We start from the raw sequence: 18890 nt of genomic DNA, 5'->3' as shown, positions 1-18890 counted from the left end.
ACAGACAGTTGAGAGGAAAAAAAAAGAGAGAGGAGAGAGCAGCAATCGGCAGTGGCGGCTCTTAATTACGGCGCTGGGGCCGGCTTTATCAGAATCCCCTCACCTCGCTGCTCTTTGTCAGGGGGTATTAAGGAGGAGGACACACAATCAGGCTTTTCATTAAGGCCCTACCGGCAGCGCACACAAAGGACGGCTTTAACAGCTGCAGAGAGGGACTCAGGTGGTGGGGGTGGGAGGGGAGCTGATGGGGTGAGGCGAGGGACGAAGGTGGGATGAGAGGGAGGAGAAAAACAACGCGATGACGGGTAAGTGGGGGGTGGTGCACAGATAGAGAGAAAGGGAGCATGATGGAGAGGAGGGACATGAGCGAAAAGGGGCGAGAGAAGAAGAAGAAAAAGACAGAGATAAGAAAAGAGAGGAGGAGAAGGAAGAGAGGAGAAAGGGGGGGGCACTGATACGTAAAAATGCACCAAAACCAATCACTGTTTTTGCCTTCATACTCACAAAATGGAGTGAGATACTTAAAAAAAAATGTGATCTTCTCTGGTTTTTTTCAGGTGACCCCTACCCTCTCCAGCTCATCCCCACAACGATGGCTGCTGCCGCTGCTGCCACACCGGGCCTGGGACCCCTGCAGCTCCAGGTAGGACTACAGCATTTACAGATCACCTCCTACAGGCAGATGTAGAAACCAAAAAAAAAACACACAGTAAATCACAACAACAACCAGAAGTCTTTAAATATCACAAACTGATCATTATAATTAAAATAGAAAAACATGCCGTTTTCCCATTCACGTGGGTGGTCCCATCGGGAATAAATCCCCCTAACCCTGACAGTGTTCACACCACACACCGCTGCCCACTGAGCTATACAAGACCACAAACACGGCCACAGGGGGGGATGCACAGCTGTCACTTTCAGCCAAAGTGTGGAGAGAGAAGTGATCTCATGAAAACATGATCTTCATGATCAGAGCTCAAAAGTCACACAGTACTGACAAGTGTAACCCTAGCCTTTGGCTCTGTCCTGCGATAGGAAGTAAATGGGGTTGAAGCAGTTCTGTAGAGCTGCTGAAACAGGACAGAAATGTTCAGACTGACTGTCAGAGCTCATCTATGGGTGATGCAGAGGGGATTTGGTCTTCTTTTAGCAGCACAGAGGCATCACAACAATGGGATCCAACTGGTAATTGTAATCAGAAATATGTTTACATGTCTCATAAAGAAGAACATATTTCAGACTTTCCGAATTGTGAAATGTAATGCACCACTTATGTCAAGCAAGTGTCATGTCTCTACAACATAAGTTTTGATATTATACACTAAAAGTGTGAATGGAAACCAATGGGAAAACATATTCTTCAATATATAATCCTACCGTGTGCTTACAAAAATGTGGTCACCCCCCGTTGTCTTTAGTCTAAAGCCTGTGTGCAGACACATTCAGCTGAAACCTACCACAAACCACAAATCAAAGCATCTGTAAGAGTCCCTAAGTTGTTTCATTAGGGATTGGCTAACCATATTACTGCAACACAACAAAGAAGAAAAAAATAGGACAGGGTTCTACATTTTCAGCCACAAGCCACAAAGCAAGTCAGTGCTGCTGGGATGGTTTGTGGTCTGTTTCAAATGCAAACGTCTGCATGTGGTACAAAGTTAAAGAACATCCAGATGTCAGGATTTTCAGTTAATTTTATTTTTCAAGATATGACAAGATGAAGGAAACTCCAGCATAAAGTTTGTGACAAATGCTGTTGTCGTATTCAAATGAGGTAGGAAGGTATGTGGCTCAGTCTTTATGTACATGCACTTATAGGTTTGATAAAGTGGTGTGCTGTGTGCTCTGCTGCCATAAATCTGGAGGTCAAGCAGTGAAGAAGCAAGAAAGCAGAGAGGAGATGATAGGGACAAAATCACAGAGAGGTAAAACAGTAAAAAAAGAAAGAGTCAACATCTGTTATCCCACTTTTAAGAAAGATGAGTCTGACTTTGCTCCTTTTCCTGTCTGCATATTTAGAATAAGTGGCCTATTGCTTAGTAATCCTGACCGCCCCCCCTGACCACCGCTTGTACGCTCACTCTCTCCCTCTGACCCCCGCACGCAGACAAACACACACGACTAGACCTCACACACTTCCACTCGGATCCACGTGGGCTTTGGGGCCCCCTTCTCCCAGAGGTTAAGAGCCCGCGTGGGCGTCCTCTCAGTTGCCTGTCTGAAACATATTACCCTCCAGTGTCAGCCCCAGTACAGGCTGCACTTGGCCCCCTCCGCTGTCTCTTTGATACACAGATCATAAAATATAACACACACACGCGCACACACACACACACACACAACAGCTGCATTAATGCACATATTTTCCTGTGCATCTTTTTCACTTACTGTTAACACACAAGGAATGATGGGAAAACATGGGTTAAAGGTGAAGCAGAGTGTGTGTAATATATTTGCACCTGTCAGCCAAACGTGCTGCCCCATATGCCAGACACTACAGGGAGAACAGAGTAGCTGTGTAATTCTATCATGGAGAACGGACCCCGCTGTCGTCACTGTTTTCATTATTACTTTCATGTGTGTGTGTGTGTGTGTGTCTGTTTGTGTTTAGACAGAGAATAATGTCCTCTGTGCTGTTATTACTGCTCCAATCTAGCTGTCCATATGTTCGACTGTGTTCAGACTCTCTCAAAATCTCCAGTCGAACGGCTTTGTCCACCTTGCAATTGGATTTTTTTTTTTTTTAACCAGCAGGGAGGGGCGAGAGGACACAACAAGTGCAAAAAAACATCTCACTAACAGATTTCTTCCTTACAATCCTCCCAGAAAAACACATCCATCCACATGCACGCTCACTCACACACACACACACACAAGTACACAGTCACACTTTGAGATTAAGGCTTTGTCAGAAAGAAACGGATTTGCCCAGGCTAACACAAGTACAGATGTCCCAATGTGGATGGATTTCCTTTGGGATCGTCTCTGCGCCCTCATTTGATAAGGAGGTGTTTCTGTCGCGACGAGAGGAGACATGACAGTCAGTCCGGGCCTCGGGTCGCCACGGCAACACAGTGGTTTGGCAGAGAGGACACAAGTGAACCCACTTAGCTCAGACACACACACACAAATAGAGGGAGAAAATGAAAGATTTTCAGATAGAGCACTCAATAGACTCTCCTGTTGCACTGAAGAGGGCATGGAAATATACTGACGGATATGTTAACACTTATAACACACCTAATTATTGGCACAAATGTTTTCCTCATGTCACTGTGTCATACAGCTACGTAAAACAGGCATATTGGTAGTTTAAATCAATATATTCTTAATTTTTATTTTCCGTGGATTTTGAAAAGGTCTTTTGAATAAACCTTCAAATAGAGAGGTAAATTTATGAAATGATTAAGTTTCACTGATATGCAATACTCGAGTCACAGGGGGTTTCTTCCGAGACTTAAATTTTGTCCAGGTCATGACCTCTCTCACCTCAGTACTCACTCACTTGGGAAACACGTACAATGAAGCCCACACTGTACGACATGTACAATTACATTAAGGCTGCAGCTGGACGGACTTGAAAGAGACTTGAAGCAGCACTGGCTCAAAACCTGTAGTCTGAAGTATACATCAAGCCCCCAAAACTCTGCATCCTACATTTCCCATGATCCAACTTACTGTGTTCTTTGTTAGCGTTCCCTGGCCTGATACACGCCCATGTCATTCAGACTCAACACACAACAATTTGCGATACATTTTTTTTGATTAATAACCCTGATGACCTGATGAGGAACTACAAAAACAGGCGCATTTGTAGTTTACAGTCAATATGTTTGTAAATGGAGCTATGTTTAAAATTCTTTATAATCTAGACTCGCACAAACTGAATGTGAACAATTCTTCAACATCTCAATTCGATTGAAAGAAATCCACAAATCATCCTATAAGCTGATAAAACAAGTGTATATTTCAGGAAAACACCCATGTTAATGTCCTAAATGTGTAACTTAGTGGAAGCTCCTGAGATTACGCTATAAACCTTTTTGCAAAGTCCACATCCCAGTCCGTCTTGGTGACTTTATTTTGAAAGTGTCCTCGGTATACTGTAGATATAAAGGATGAAATCAGTGGTGATTTTTGCCCTGATTACACTGCATTAAAACGGTATACATAGAAAGAAAGAAGACTTAGAGGAAACACTCTCAATAGCATGGCTTGATTTAAGAGCAGTTCTTAGAAAAATGTATTAATCTCTCAATGATTTAAAGCTCTTTCTATGTTTGAAACGTCCTCCATAGAAATCAACAGAGTAGCTCATATAATGAGAGCTTAACACACAATCCTCCATAGAAGGTTTTCAAGGCAATGGAGGCTTTGGAGTGTACAAGGTTGGCATCTTAATCTGGGGGATGAGTGTGACATTGTGCATTAGAGCATGTTAATCTGGCTCCCAATTGACCCTTGATATCATTGATATCATCCACATCACACAAATGGACTGAGAAGGACAGACAGAGCGCTGAAAAATAAAAAGAAAAATGCACTTATCCAGGCAAAGAGAGCAAGATCGGCAATAAAGATCAAAAGGCAGAGGTAGCAGAGAGGTATTTAGAGGGATGATCAGTTAAAAGGATGAACAGAGAGAATGATGGGGGGATGGAGGTAAGTGGAGGAGAAAAGTATGGATGTGTGAGGGGGAGAGAAAATGTGTGTGTGAATGTGTGTGTGAGACATGGTATAAAGAGGGTCAATGGTGTGGGTCAGGCATCATATGGAGAGGCAGATGTTGGAACATATTGTCCTGGATTACCGCACTGTACACCGGAGAGATGGACGGACCAACAACGGACAGGCGGGCAGGGGGAGGCAAGAGAGGAGGGAGGGGGAGAAAGAGAGGAAAGAGAGGGGCACTAACAGATGAGAGAAGGTAAACGAGAAATCAATCGAGCAACTCATTTCTCCACAAAACCTTATCTGGATGAGCGAAAGAGTGCAGGGAAGCATTTTCCTCAGATGTGAGAATTGCTTCAGTGTTGGTATCTCCTTCTCGGTCTTATAGAGGCTTGGAGTTGCAAGGAAATGCCATTTTGTGATAGCAGCATGAGATCAATGTGAAATCAATAGGCAGCAGAGATAGGTGGCTATAGTTAAGAAAATTCTGCTTTACCACTTCTGAGTAAAGGAAGAAATGACTAAAGGAAAAGTATACTAGGTGTGTATAATCACCTATGACATGTTATTGGTGTAAAAGTCAACTTACTGAGTTTATTAAGTGTCAGTTTTTGTACTTTGTGAATACTACATGTAATTCACCATAGGTAAAACATAGTGAAGGCCAACTTGCTTTTGGTTTTTCTGTAAAGCTCATTTCAAATGTCTAATGCAAAGAACAAAAACAAAACAACCCAAATATTTGTGATGTTTGTCGTCAAAGTAAATTCCCCAGATTTTTTGTTGATTGTGTTTGCCCTTGAGGCTGCACCATAAAAACATAAGGAAGGCACTGTAATCATGTTATTTAAACTTGACCACCATTAATGTTTTTATGTGGGTTGTTTTTTATTTTATTTTATCTATTACTTACTTCAATGACAAAGAGATTTCAATTACTTAAATGAGAAAAAAAGCTCAAAGGAGAGAAATCTATAGAGAGGCTGATGGGATGTAAGAACAGGGAAGTGTTTGTGTCTCTGACTCAACACTTGCCTCTTGTCTTTTTCTTTTTTTTGTCTTTCAGTAGCAAAACCCACACCAGTGTAAAAAAAAAAAATGTGATCAGACAGACAGGAAGTCGGACAGACAGAAAGAAAGAGGAGAATCCATTAAGAACCATACAATAGTCCTCGTTGTCCGTGTAAACAATAGAGCTCAAACTGCTCTGAAGCGCCGCTAACTCCGACAACAAAGACCAGGCAAGCTTGTAATCTGACTAAAGCTGCAGATTATTGACCAAGACTAACACACACACACACACACACACACAGATCCCCACCAACTAAGATGACAGAAGAAATAGCAGCTTAGTGTGTGTATGTGAGCGCGCACACACAAACACACAGCATCAATAGCACTAATACCAAACAATCACCCCCATGTCTTCACTCAGAAAACACCAATAGTCACACATCACCTTTTCACCTCTCATCAATAGAACTCCGGCTGGACATGCTTACACACAAACACATTTTTTTTTGGAGGGAGGGGGGGGTCATGTGACAAGCACACGCTGACCACTAGACATGTTCACGTGCGCACAAACGTACACAAAAACACATGCAGATTTGTTAGCGCTGGCCTCACATTTAGGGATTAGGGACAGAAAGAGTGAAGAGCAGGTCCTAACAGTTCAAACGGACACACACACACACACACACACACACACACACACACACACACACAGCTCTGCAGTATGCCTGGCTAGTGAGTGACAAATTCCTTAGTTTCATCCTGCAACTAAGATTGCATTTTCCCCCTCTCGCTCATTGTGTTGTTGTTTCTGTGTGTGTATGTTTGTGTGTGTGTGTGTGTGTGTGTGTGTGTGTGTGTCTGTGTCTGTGTCTGCGCCTGTGTATGCTCGCTCCTCCGGTCACCCCAGGGGGCTTTGCGCTGTCACTTCCTGTTTGTTGACATGCATGTCGTTGTGGCGACGCTCTGGGCGCGCTCCACAGTGCCTCTGCCCTCTGTGTGTGTCTGTGTGTGTGTGTGTGTGTGTGTGTGTGTGTGTGTGTGTCATTGCTCGCTGGCCCATTGAGCAGGCTTTGAGTGACGGGAGCTGGCCTTGTAATGGAACTCAATTCACTCCGCAAATAAAGAGGCCTTTGAACCACTGGTCCGAATATGGCAGGACACACACACACACACACACACATATGCACAAACACACACACACACACACCGCCTGTGGTCCACTCCGCATAGGCGGCCGCGTTTGCGCTGCGATAGGAAGGGGGGGGGGGGGGGGGGTGTTCATGCTCGGCTGCCCCCTCCCCCCTCCATCACTCTCTCTTCCAGGAGCCACAGTGCAGCTAATTGAAGAGAAATGGGCGAGCGGAGGCTGATCTGATCTCAGCGAGCAGGTCCTCCGCACCGCATCCATGTAGCTCGCCAGAGCGTGACCGATCTCCTGCTGATTTCCACAGCAACAGCAGCAGCAGCACACCCAGTCTACCTCATGTACCTCAATTATCATCGTTCCCCTCGGTGTCGGGAACAGTGGCAGATGCTGGCACAGGTTTATTTCCAAACCGCACCAACGCCTTCGATGAACCTCAGCTGACTGATTTTATTGGAGAACAAATGCTCACCTCCGTATTTTTTACACTGCTTATGACAAATTGCTAAGGTGCCAGAAAGCAAAGAAGGTAATCAAATATTAAGAACACACCAAACAGCCACATGAAAACTTTTCTCCATTACTGTCCAGAGCCTCGCTTTCACATCTCAGTATTTCTTAAATTTAAAGCATTCAGTGTCAAAGTGCTTGTCAGGGATGAAGTTACCTTGTACCCTGTTTTGATTTTTGCCTAAGAAGAAATTCAGAAAAGAAATTCATCTCTTTGGAATGGCAGGTATCTTATTTAAGAGTGAAATGAAAAGCAATAGAAAAAGAAAGAGTACTGTAATAGAAAATATGTTGCTTTTACATCGCTTTTGCATTGTTGCACATTGAATATTGTTGTTGCCACATGTGAGTGACAGTCAGGCGGAGAGTATTTCACATTCAAATATGAGTTTCTTCCAAAAAGTACTTCTTTGTGTGAGTGTGTGTGCTGCCAGTTTGAATGTCTCATTTTTTTCTTGTTTGTATAAAAAGAGATAAATGTCTTTATTTAAGATAGCAGAGGAGAGCAGACGCTAATGTGGCTGTCAAGGGAGATAGAGAGAGGTACAAACAGACAGGGAGAGAGAGAGAAATAGCAGTGACAGCATCTCTTCCTTGTCCATTTGCATAAACCAGCCTTTGTTTGACGCTGGTGGCCGGCAGCCAAGCGCCAACAGAAGGACGGAAGTTAAACTCAAAAAAAAAAAAAAAAAGAATGGTCCTCTTCCAGAAAAATCTTCCACCAGAAATAAATAATAACAATTATAACTATTCAAAAAAAACAACACATCAGTTACTTCTCGCACAAACAACCGTTCTGTTGCCTTTCAGAGGAGGGAATAACAATTCTGAGAAAAACAAAACAGCATCTTGGAGATTTGTATTAGCCGACATGAAAGTAATTGAGCTTCGCAGGATGATTTTGAGGAGGGAGATAGAGAGGCAGAAAGAAGCATTTATGAATATTGAAGCTCCTTCCAAGTTGTGAATATTATGTTGTGTCTGTTGCTGTGGAAATACTGGCCAGAGACTGTTTTGTGTGATACAACGGTATTGCATAAATATTCCCCGAGTATGTTCACACCATAGCAGCTCATGCCATAATGCTTTTATTTAATTAGAAATTAATTAAATACATAAATAAGAATTGGGAAAAACCTGTTTTTTTGTTTCCCTCAGCAGTTATTGAATCAGTTTATCTTTGTTTTAGACTATTTTATAGCGTTTCTGTGTGTTTCTGCATCTTATTGTCAGCACACTCAAAACATCGCAGGGGCACGAGACACTTCTGGCATGTCCCATCTGGCGTGTAGCTTCACGAATTTTTCCTCCCTCTCTCTCTCTCTCTCTCTCTCTCTCTCTCTCTCTCTCTCTCTTCCCATCTCTCTCTCTTTCCCCCTCCATCATCACTTTTTTTCACCTTGAGCAAGAGCCGAGCTCTGCGGCGTGACCTCGATAGCCGGAATGTTTTCCCTTTCTCCCACGATGCACCTGGAGGGGACATGGCCATCTCTGGGCCTGTCAGAGAGGCTGTTAGCACTTCTCCCATGGGGTGAGGGAGGGGGTTGACAGTGGAGATGTCCCTCTCTATCTCTCTGTGTCACACAAACAGAGGCCGGGCCACTAATGGCCTCTTCTTCCAGAGCTTTTTAGCCGGTGTCTTCTTTTTTGTTTGTGCGCTCTCGAGTATTCATTTATTCATGTTGTCCCTTTCTTCTCTTTTTTTTTGCCTCTCCCATCTCTTTCCCCCACTCCTCTTTCCTTTCTACTAACCCCACCCACCCCACCTCCCCACCCCCTCTCTAACTCTCTCCTGTCTGTCTCTCTGGCTTCTCTCACCTCCCTGTCTCTCTGCCTGTCTCACTGACCTTGCAGCAGTTGTACGCAGCTCAGCTGGCGGCCATGCAGGTGTCCCCGGGGGCCAAGCAGCACGGAGGCAGCCTGCCACCCCAAGCCAACCTGGGCACACACTCGCCACCCACCAACACACACTCACAGAGCGACAAGGGCCGCAGCTCCCCGCAACAAAACAAGACCAAGGTAAAAGAGAAGTGTGTGCATGTACATGTGTTCAACTCTAGAACTGCCAGCGGATTTTGGGGTTTGAGAGTCAGATGACGTAATGGCTAAACATTTGAATTCCTAAAATTCAAATTTGGCTTCAGATCTCCTTATTATCAAGACATTTTTGTCTGTAATTAAGCATTTTCTTAAAATACAGCTTTAATCCTGCCAGTGGAGTCAGGATACTTCCACATATTTTCTCTGTATATCAATTTGTTAAAAGTGTTTTTCAAAACTAAGTTTAATTTCTTTTTTGATTCCAGTGCAGTGGCCTACCTTACTCGTTCTTATTTCAAGATAAAGACACAAATTTCTTACAAAAAAGTGGATCACTACTGAAATCTATTCTGCACTGGCAAATTCTTTTACTTACTTTACAAACTACAATTGGACTTTTTGCTGTCTAACTTACCGAACAAACTCTGGCCTTTCTATTGTAACAACACGGACTGAACGACCGAATGTCTGCTTGGATGAGATTGTCCTTCACTGCAGTGCATGATCTGAAGATGTGTGTTCAGGCTTGTTTGGATCTCGCTTTGCATCCTGATTTTTTTTTTTTTTTTTTTTTCAATCAAACAAGTGTCCTGAGCAACGGTCAGCTCCTCATACTAATGCACACCTTGGTGCAACTTGGTGCCTGAGAAAAACTCACAGTCACCTCTGCAAATCAAACACTCCAACTTTATCACAAAACTCCAGCTGGTATCTGGTCGCGGTGGATTTGAGGAGGTATTGGTGTTTGTCCCGTTTTCTCGGCTGGCTGCCCAATAGGGGCGAAGGGAAGTCTTGTGTCCATTCAAGTGGAATTCTATGAATATCTGGTGGGCTATTGGGACCCTGACCACCTCCCCCCACCCATACACACACACACACACAGCCTCCATGCCCCCTGCTGTCCTGCGTCTGCCCTAGGGCCCCCCACAAGTGTAGTGGTCAGTCTCAAATCAACACACACAGAGACACCGACACACACAGGGTCAGGCTAGTCTGTCAAAGAGCGGGACAACACTATCAAAATCCCACAGAGTTTGACAATCTGAATTCAGATTAGTGCTAAACCCACATTTTATCACATAAATCAAAGTTCCCCAACTCTTCTCCTTTTTCCTTCCTTCACTTTTCCATCTACTTTTTTCTCCTCCCCTCTTCTCCTCTTCCCGTATTTCCACTTCCACATCTTATCCTTTGCTACTTGCTATTTAATCATCCTCTGTCATCACTCTGTTTACCACATTGTTCTTGCCCTGTGCCAACTCCTGTGTTCACACACACACACACACACACACACACACACACACACACACACACACACATGCTCTCTCACGCTGTTGGGACAAGCTCCCGGCCCAGATTAAAGCTTGTGGTTGACCCCGAGCTTGCACTCCTGCTTCCTTGTCCATCAACCCCTCCCTACACCTCCATCACACACACACGCACACACACACACGCGCACACTTCCATCCTGCCCTATTGACACACACGTCTTATTACCATATATATGGAGTTGGGCTGACAGGCAAGTGCTGCGGCCTGTGGTGGAGGGGACGTGGGAAGCCATAATGTCCTCCCCAGTCCAGCGGGAGTGGCAGACTGGGGAGTGGACACCACATGGACCCCAACAGGCCCCATGGAGACAAAATGGCCAATTGACCACCGAGCTGTTTTGGTGTTACTCCCCCATAGCTCTGTTTGTGAGCATGGGGAGACAAACATTAGATAAGTAATGTTGCTTTCTTTCTTTTTCTTTTTTCTCTGTCTCTCAGCCTCTTTCCTCTCTTTTTTGATTTCTTTCATTCAGTTTCACCACTGCAGCACTCACACTCATTCTTCAAACTCTCTTTTCCTGTCTCTCTTTCTCTCTTTCTCTCTCTCTCTCTCTCTCTCTCTCTCTCTCTCTCTCTCTCTGTCTCTGTCTCTCTCTGGGTGAGTGACATGTATATTTCAGAGGTGTGGTCCCCCTGTGGGCTCTATCTCAGGTCTCTAGTCATTTAGAGACCCGCTGCCTGCCTCTGCTCACAGCTGTTTGGACTCAGGCACACAACGCTTAAGTGCTTTACCCTCGGGTGAGACACAGGCACACACACACACACACACACACACACACACACAGGCGCAAATGTACAGACGCACACACAGGTGTAGAACAAGTTACCAACTAGAAACCATGTGGCCCCCTCACACCCACACACACACACACACCCACACACACACACCCACATGCACAAATCACTGCAGCATACATCCAGCTTTCTCATACGCAAGAGTGGATTTTCAGATGTAGGCAGGCATGCATACACACCCATACAATAGTGCAGTTCAAATTATGCACCATATGCAGGCCATTCGCTGACATGCGTGTCACACACACGCAGTGGTGGAGAGTAACTAAACTCATTTTCTGAAATTTACTCTGCAACTTTGAAAATACTTTTATATTACTTGAGTATTTTCATTTGATGGGACATTTAGATGCAAATATTATATATAGTATATATAAAATATATATATAAAGTTTTTCTCCACTACATGTATTTGACTTACTAGTTACTTTGCATTACAATTTCACTTCTAAAACATATAATCATTTTATGTATCAGGATATTCAAAAGACTTTAAAGAAGCTTCAATGAGCTCCACCTCAAATAGCTGCATCATATGTTCATGTTAATGCATCAGAAATAATGATCCAATTATATACTGTACACAGTAAACTGCAACACTCTTAAAGTCTGCGCAATGAGTTACATTTGATACTTCAAGTAGATTCTGGTATTAAGATTCACCAAAAGTACAATTTTAAAAGTAAGGTTTTTAATTGTAGCACAGTATTTGTACAATATTACCACTATTTTTACCGAAGTAAAGGATCTGAATATGTATATATGTATAATGTATATCTCCACAACCGCTCACATGTACACACGCATTCAAATTTTAGATTTAGCATGCAGCTGAGCTCAGCTTCCAACATCTGGGATATAATGTAGATATGCGACCAGCAAACTGCTGCCAATAGTACTGAGACTGACTGTGTGCCCACCCACACACACACACACACACACACACACACACACACACACTTGTACACTACAGACCCCTGCCATCACTTAAAAAGGTTTTTGGGAAGAGGTTTCTGTTTGCTGTTTGAGCTCTTGCAAAAATGCCATTCATCTATTTATGACCCTTGATGGCCTAGTGTAACCATAAAAGTATAAACTTTTAAAGGTTCAACTGAATGTATCCTTGAATTGATATCAAGTCCTAGAGTCGGCAATTCTGAAGCTAGATATTTTTTTTCTAATCTAATTAATTAGAACATTAATGAAGACAGTGTCAAGACAGGAGGACTAGTCCAATCGGGGAAGAAAATAAAACAAAAAACAAACAAACAAACAAAATCAATCAGCCAGACTGTCAAGGTAAAGTCACGTCTACAAAAACAAATTAGCAGAAAATATGAAGTGCATTTACATACTCGAGGAGTTGGTGTGTTAGTGAATCGTTGCCACATACTGTAAGAAACAGTGTCATATCTGCCTCCTCTGCTGTCTGATGGAATTAAACATGACAATATAATTAATATCCAAACAGTCACTTATAGCTGCAAGGGAAGGAAGAGAGGAAGACAGAGAGATGCAGTAAGAAAGGCACATATAAAGGTGTTAATATGGACATTGTAGCACACACGCCTACGCACACACCTACACACACACACTCACAGACCCGACCAGGATAAACGATAGTGGCACACACACTTGTCCTGTTAATTGAACCGTCAGCTCTTGTGATAAGATGCAGAACCCTGATGTCGCTTTCACATGTCTGCATCCACAGAACTGATACAGCCCACACACACGCCCGCACGCACGCACACACACACGCACGCACACATACGCATTATCTCTCCCCTCCTGCTTCCTGTATGTCTCGCTCTCTCTCTCTCTCTCTCTCTCTCTCTCTCTCTCTCTCTCTCTCTGTCCCTCTGGCTCTCGCTGTCACTCTGCATGTTTTCGGCCTCAGAGCTGGAGACTGTTTCATCAGCCAAGAGAGACACAAAAGCAATTGTATTAATTCAAGATTCCAAGAGGCTTTAGAGGCCTCACACACACACACAAACACACACACAGACACACACACAAATACACAAATACACACACACACACACACACGCAGTCATGAGATTTAGAGCTTGTTGAACAATGACACACACGCACATGAACAAGTCGGTCCAAGCCTCTCAGCTCCACTGTCTAAACTAATTCCTCCACACTGGCATAATGCAGGTTGGCCACCTTCCCACCATAGGATTTGGCTTGGCGCGGAGAGGAAACTCCCCCATCCACTGTACAAGAGGCGGAGGCATTATCTATTTGTAATAAATATTCAAACGTGTTCCCAGCCAAAGCCCACCATAGTATGGGTCAGGATTGAGAAGATCCCGCTCAGTTTTTCTCTTCTCTCCTTTCTCTCCTCTTCTTCTCCGGCCCATTGTCTCACTGAAGGCATCTTTGGGGGTCCTCCGTCTATTTAGAAAGACCCCCCTAATGAAGGACAATCCGGTTAGGCCTCATCGCACATGAACGCACGCACACACACACACACACACACACACACACACACACACACACACACCACACGAAGACACACCAACACACATCTACACACAACTTCACTATCCTAAGAACACTACATCATCACACAGCACACACACACACACATAGTCATGTACACATGTAGGGGCTTAATTGGAAGGGCTTAATTGAGTTGTGAGGGGCTCATAAGGCTTAGTACGACTCAAGGAGTGGGAATCAGGGAAAGTCGGCCTTAATGAGTGGAGATACCACACACACACACACACACACACACACACAGTTCTTGCTCTCTTTTTGGATCCCACTGTATGCTGGATTCTTCTCCTCCTAAGCAGCAATTAGACTAATGATCAGAAAATAAAGAAAAATAATGTGTCTGTTCTATTCTGTGGTTTGAATTGAACTACAATAGGCCCACACCTGCAATGCTAAAATATACACTTAAAGACATTTAGTAATTAGTATATTACACTTAAACAAAATAATCTAAAAAAAAACAAAAAAACAAATAGTTTTGCTACAGCACAGAGACAGTATTGTTGTGCATCTTTATTGCTGGGCCCATTAAGCCGTCCCTTGCCCCATGTTGTGTCTGCCTTTTAATTGCAGAGTTTTAATTACACAGAGTGGTCTGTGTACATCTGGCCCCTCGGCGATCTAATTCCTTCCTTCCTGTCATGTGACCCTCCGAGGCTCCCCCTGATTGGATTAGGTCATCGGCAGGGGTGATGTTGCCATGACAATTAACGTGATAACAGCCCCAGGCTTTCTGTGGTGGTCCACATGCCGATTCATTTAGGGGCTGCTGTCTGCTACATGTGTTGTGTGCAGACATCCGTTGACGTAGATGAATGAGTAATTGTAATGATACACATGTATGAATACAGAGTCCTTTTTGGCATCATAATACACGGCCTCTATCTTAATATACAAATACTGTGGCCATCATCACCATCATCAGCACGGACCTCAAAAGACAGCTGCTTCCGAAAGATGTATTGATTGGTTGCTTCAGTTGTGAGTGTGTTTGTGTGTGGTTGTCTTTGAGGCAGAAAGTGCTAGTGGTCCCCTGTTTCTAATGGAGCAAGTGCACATTGAAGTGGCAGACAGCCCTCTGTTCTGTTTGCTGTTTGATATGTTGAGACGTCACCGTGTCTCTAGTCTCTCTCAGCTGTAAAGGCTCGTCTGTGAGAGGCGTTATTCTTCATGAGAGAGATAAAGAGGAGTCCACTGTAGTTTTCTGAATCATTTCGAGGTGTTTCTCCTCCTCACGTGTTTGATTGTCGCTCTTGCCGCTGGCCTTGTTTGAAGCATGTCGAGGAGCAGTGTTGTACAGTAATGCACGTTTACTGGAGCCTGCATGTGGAGTGTGCATGTGCATGAATCATGTCGTCTCTGCCCTGTGTGAAGGGTGATTTGCTGTGATAGGAAGTCAGTTATTTTGCATGTGAATGTCAGTGGTTTGCACCAAAATACATGAATATTTATTTTTGTTTGTGCTCTTAATTCTTTCGCTTATGACGAGCTGTTTGGAGACGGGCAGTGGCATGCACCTTGTCATCTCTCCCGCCAGGCTTGCCTCAGATTGCTGTGCATGGACTCCCGTTTAATTAGCACGTGTCAAAGCCTCACTTGCGAGTGGTTCTCGGTGAGGGAGTGCGAGGGGTTCCTCCTGCCTCCCGCTTCCAAATTTCTACGGTGGTCACAGCAGGCGAAACTGTGCTGTTTTGGTTTTTGCAGGACAGTGAGGGTGCACAGCCACTGAACCTGTCGGCCAAGCCTAAGGCATCCGAGAGCAAGTCACCCAACTCCCCCCCAACTTCCCCACAGGTCCCTGCTGCTGCCGCTGCCAAGCTGGGCCCCGCCGGCTCCATGAAGCACAGCATCGCCCCCTCCAGCATTGGAGGACCACCGAGCAGAGTCAGCTCAATAGGTAAGTGGACTGAAGTATCCATCTCACACACACACACACACACACACACACACACACACACACACACACACACACACACACACACACACACCACCACCACAGTAAAGTTAAAGGATAACACCAGGTTATCACAACTTGGGTTTTTTTTTTTTGTAGTTTTGCCAACAGTCGTTGTGATGTTGTACTTGTAAATCACCAGCCACACCTCCAGTGTGTTTTACAATTCAAATAGCTCTGATGTTGTGCTCACTGACAGCTGTCTCCACTTGTTAGAGAGGCATTCAACCAATCTGAGCTAATTAAAAATGCGGGAAGTCATCCTCCTGCAAAGCTAGCTAGCTGCTTAGCTACATCCATAAAAAATAGCAACATAAAAATGATCGCAATGCGACAAGCCTGGATGAGATGAAGCTTTACAGATTGTGGGAAGTGGTATTACACAAACTGCAACTGTAAATGTGCCAAATGTTTTTGATCAGAATGAAAAATGTGTAGTCAACCACAAGATTGATTGTGTTTCTTTTGAATACATTATTGTTATTATTATTATTATTATTATTATTATTATTATTATTATTATCAGTAGGAATGATAATCAAACTTAAGAGAATAAGACTTGAGTTGTAATAAACACAAATTAGCTTTAGAGTGCACACACAGTCATTCTGTGCACAACACAGTGTCCGAACAAAACATTTGAATGCATACAGATCGTATACATACAGTATAAATGACTCTACACTTCAGGACACTCTCATGAAAAGCGTTTGCAAATGTTTCCCATCATGACAATGTATGTCTTTAAGGAAAACAGTAATAGTTCTGCTGGTAGTGGCGATGACAAGAATAGTGTTTTCCTCGTAGTGTTGCCATTGTTGCTAGTGCCAGTACCATAATCATACCCAGCCATATGCGCACATACATAAAATATGACATAAATGAATCACTATTTTGTACTCTTAATCCATTTTTCACGCAACACTGATAGTTCAAATATTACACATATGTAACAGGCTATAATTAGTGTGTTTGTGTTTCTTCCATGTCGCTATTTGCCTCGGGGCTGCTTCATTGTTATGTGTTTATTAGTGACTGAAAGAGACAGAGACATTGGAGTGAGGGGAAGGAGAGAGAGAGAGAGAGGGAGAGAGAGAGAGAGAGAGAGAGAGAGAGAGAGAGAGAGAGAGAGGGGGGGGGGTGCTTTTTTTTTTTCCCGAGCGATGAAGCGGGGGAATAATAAAGAGAGGAGCGCATGACAGACAGGAGGTATCACCAATGAGATTAGACAAGCCTCTTACATGAGCCAGGACAGCGCAAACACCCAGCATTAATGACACAATGACAACACACACACTCAAACACGCACTCAAACGCACACAAAGGCTCACACACACGCACACACACACACAGACACAATCCCACCTCCTCCTCCTATGCAATAGGCAGTTAGTCATTTTTTCTGACTTCTTGGCTAATCTCACTGTTTTTCAACAAATCGGCGGATTTAATATCAGATTAGTGGATTTGCGGTCCCAGATGTTTTTTGTTCAGAAAAATGGATTACAGTGTTTAAAGTTTGTGTGTGATCCCCGCTGAATTATTTGTGTGTGGATACCAGCGTGTTTTGTGTTGCAGATCCCAGTTATGTTGTAGGAACTCATGGTCCCATCTGTTGCCACTGAGTTTACCCAGTCACCAGCAGATTTCTTATTACGGTTCATAGTCGTATTAGGATTCCCGTTACAAGTTGAGAGGGGACAGAGGGGGGCAGGCAAATTGAAAAAGAGTCTAGAGGCAGTCATTTTGACGTGGGAGTGAGTGTGTGTGTGTGTGTGTGTGTGTGTGTGTGTGTGTGTGTGTGTGTGTGTGTGTGTGTGTGTGTCTGTCTGTGTGTCTGTGTGTGTCTGTGTGTGTTCAGGTGATTTAAATAGACGGATACACACACATGGAGGGGGTGTAGTGGAAATTAAAAAGTGATCGATCGTTTCAAGTCCAGAAATGTACACACAGCAAAGTTCTGCTTTTAGAGAAGAATTCATACATGTGTTTTCTTCACTTTTAGTCACGTGGGAGTTGAACGTATTTTCTTGTTGGGTAAAGACAAAGGGTAACGTCATTTTTATGTCTCCCAGAGAAGAACAAAACTACTGCCTGTACTCTACTTAACTTGAATACTCCCTTTTACTCTGCTTCATTCTTCTACTTCACTACATTTCAGAGAGAAATGTTATATTCTTTACTTCATCACATTTATCCCACAGCTTTAGTTACTTGTTGCTTTACAGATTTTACAAACAAAATAAACGATCCATTTATAAAATATCAAATATAACCACCAGAAAGTATATAGAGTATTTAGTATCTAAAATTAGATCTGCCTCAGCCAACCACAATATTAAATACCGATAGTACATTTTACTGTTAATACTTCTTTGTACTTTTACTTTGAAGGAAAGACTTTTTCATTGTTGTATTTCTACTTTTCCCACCACTGCTAATATGAAATTGAATTTTACATTTACACATTACAAGTAGGTATATTTATAGTAGATGACTTTAAAAGAGCCTGTCCTCATTTAACACACATTACATCTGTTTTATATCACTCGTATTGTCTGAGTTTATGTCATAAAGATGTAAGTCTGGAAGAAATGGAAGCTGCATTTCGTAGGCTTCGTTTAAAAAGAAGAAAGGTTAGAAATAAGTGCAGACCAGGAGCATATAATAAGACTGGTCCTGTGCATTTGCAGGGTTTTATGCTCACTGGGGTTTTTTAATGCATCGGCAAGTAAAAAGATGATTTGACTGGGTTCATTGAAGATAGTTTCTGTCTCTGCTAACTTCTCCACAGTGCACCTCTCTGTCTTTTTTTGACACCTACCAACCCAAAGGCATGTTCCTCTTTCTCCGACCCCATCCATCCATCCATCCATCCATCCATCCATCCATCCATCCATCCATCCATCCATCCATC

General features: G+C 43.4%; 1 protein-coding gene across 1 annotated transcript in view; it reads left to right on the top strand.

Annotated features, from left to right (window-relative positions):
- The window catches only part of sox5 (SRY-box 5), a 96184-nt gene that overhangs the window by 66813 nt on the left and 10481 nt on the right, over nt 1–18890 (top strand). Inside the window, exons 8-10 of the mRNA XM_022749280.1 lie at nt 558–643; nt 9200–9364; nt 15724–15916. Coding sequence (XP_022605001.1) covers nt 558–643; nt 9200–9364; nt 15724–15916 — 444 coding nt within the window. The remainder of the gene's footprint in view (nt 1–557; nt 644–9199; nt 9365–15723; nt 15917–18890) is intronic.

Source organism: Seriola dumerili, unplaced genomic scaffold (assembly GCF_002260705.1).
Source record: "Seriola dumerili isolate Sdu_G_001 unplaced genomic scaffold, Sdu_1.0 BDQW01000138.1, whole genome shotgun sequence".
Taxonomy (NCBI): domain Eukaryota; kingdom Metazoa; phylum Chordata; class Actinopteri; order Carangiformes; family Carangidae; genus Seriola; species Seriola dumerili.
This window is presented reverse-complemented; position numbering and strand designations above follow the sequence as displayed.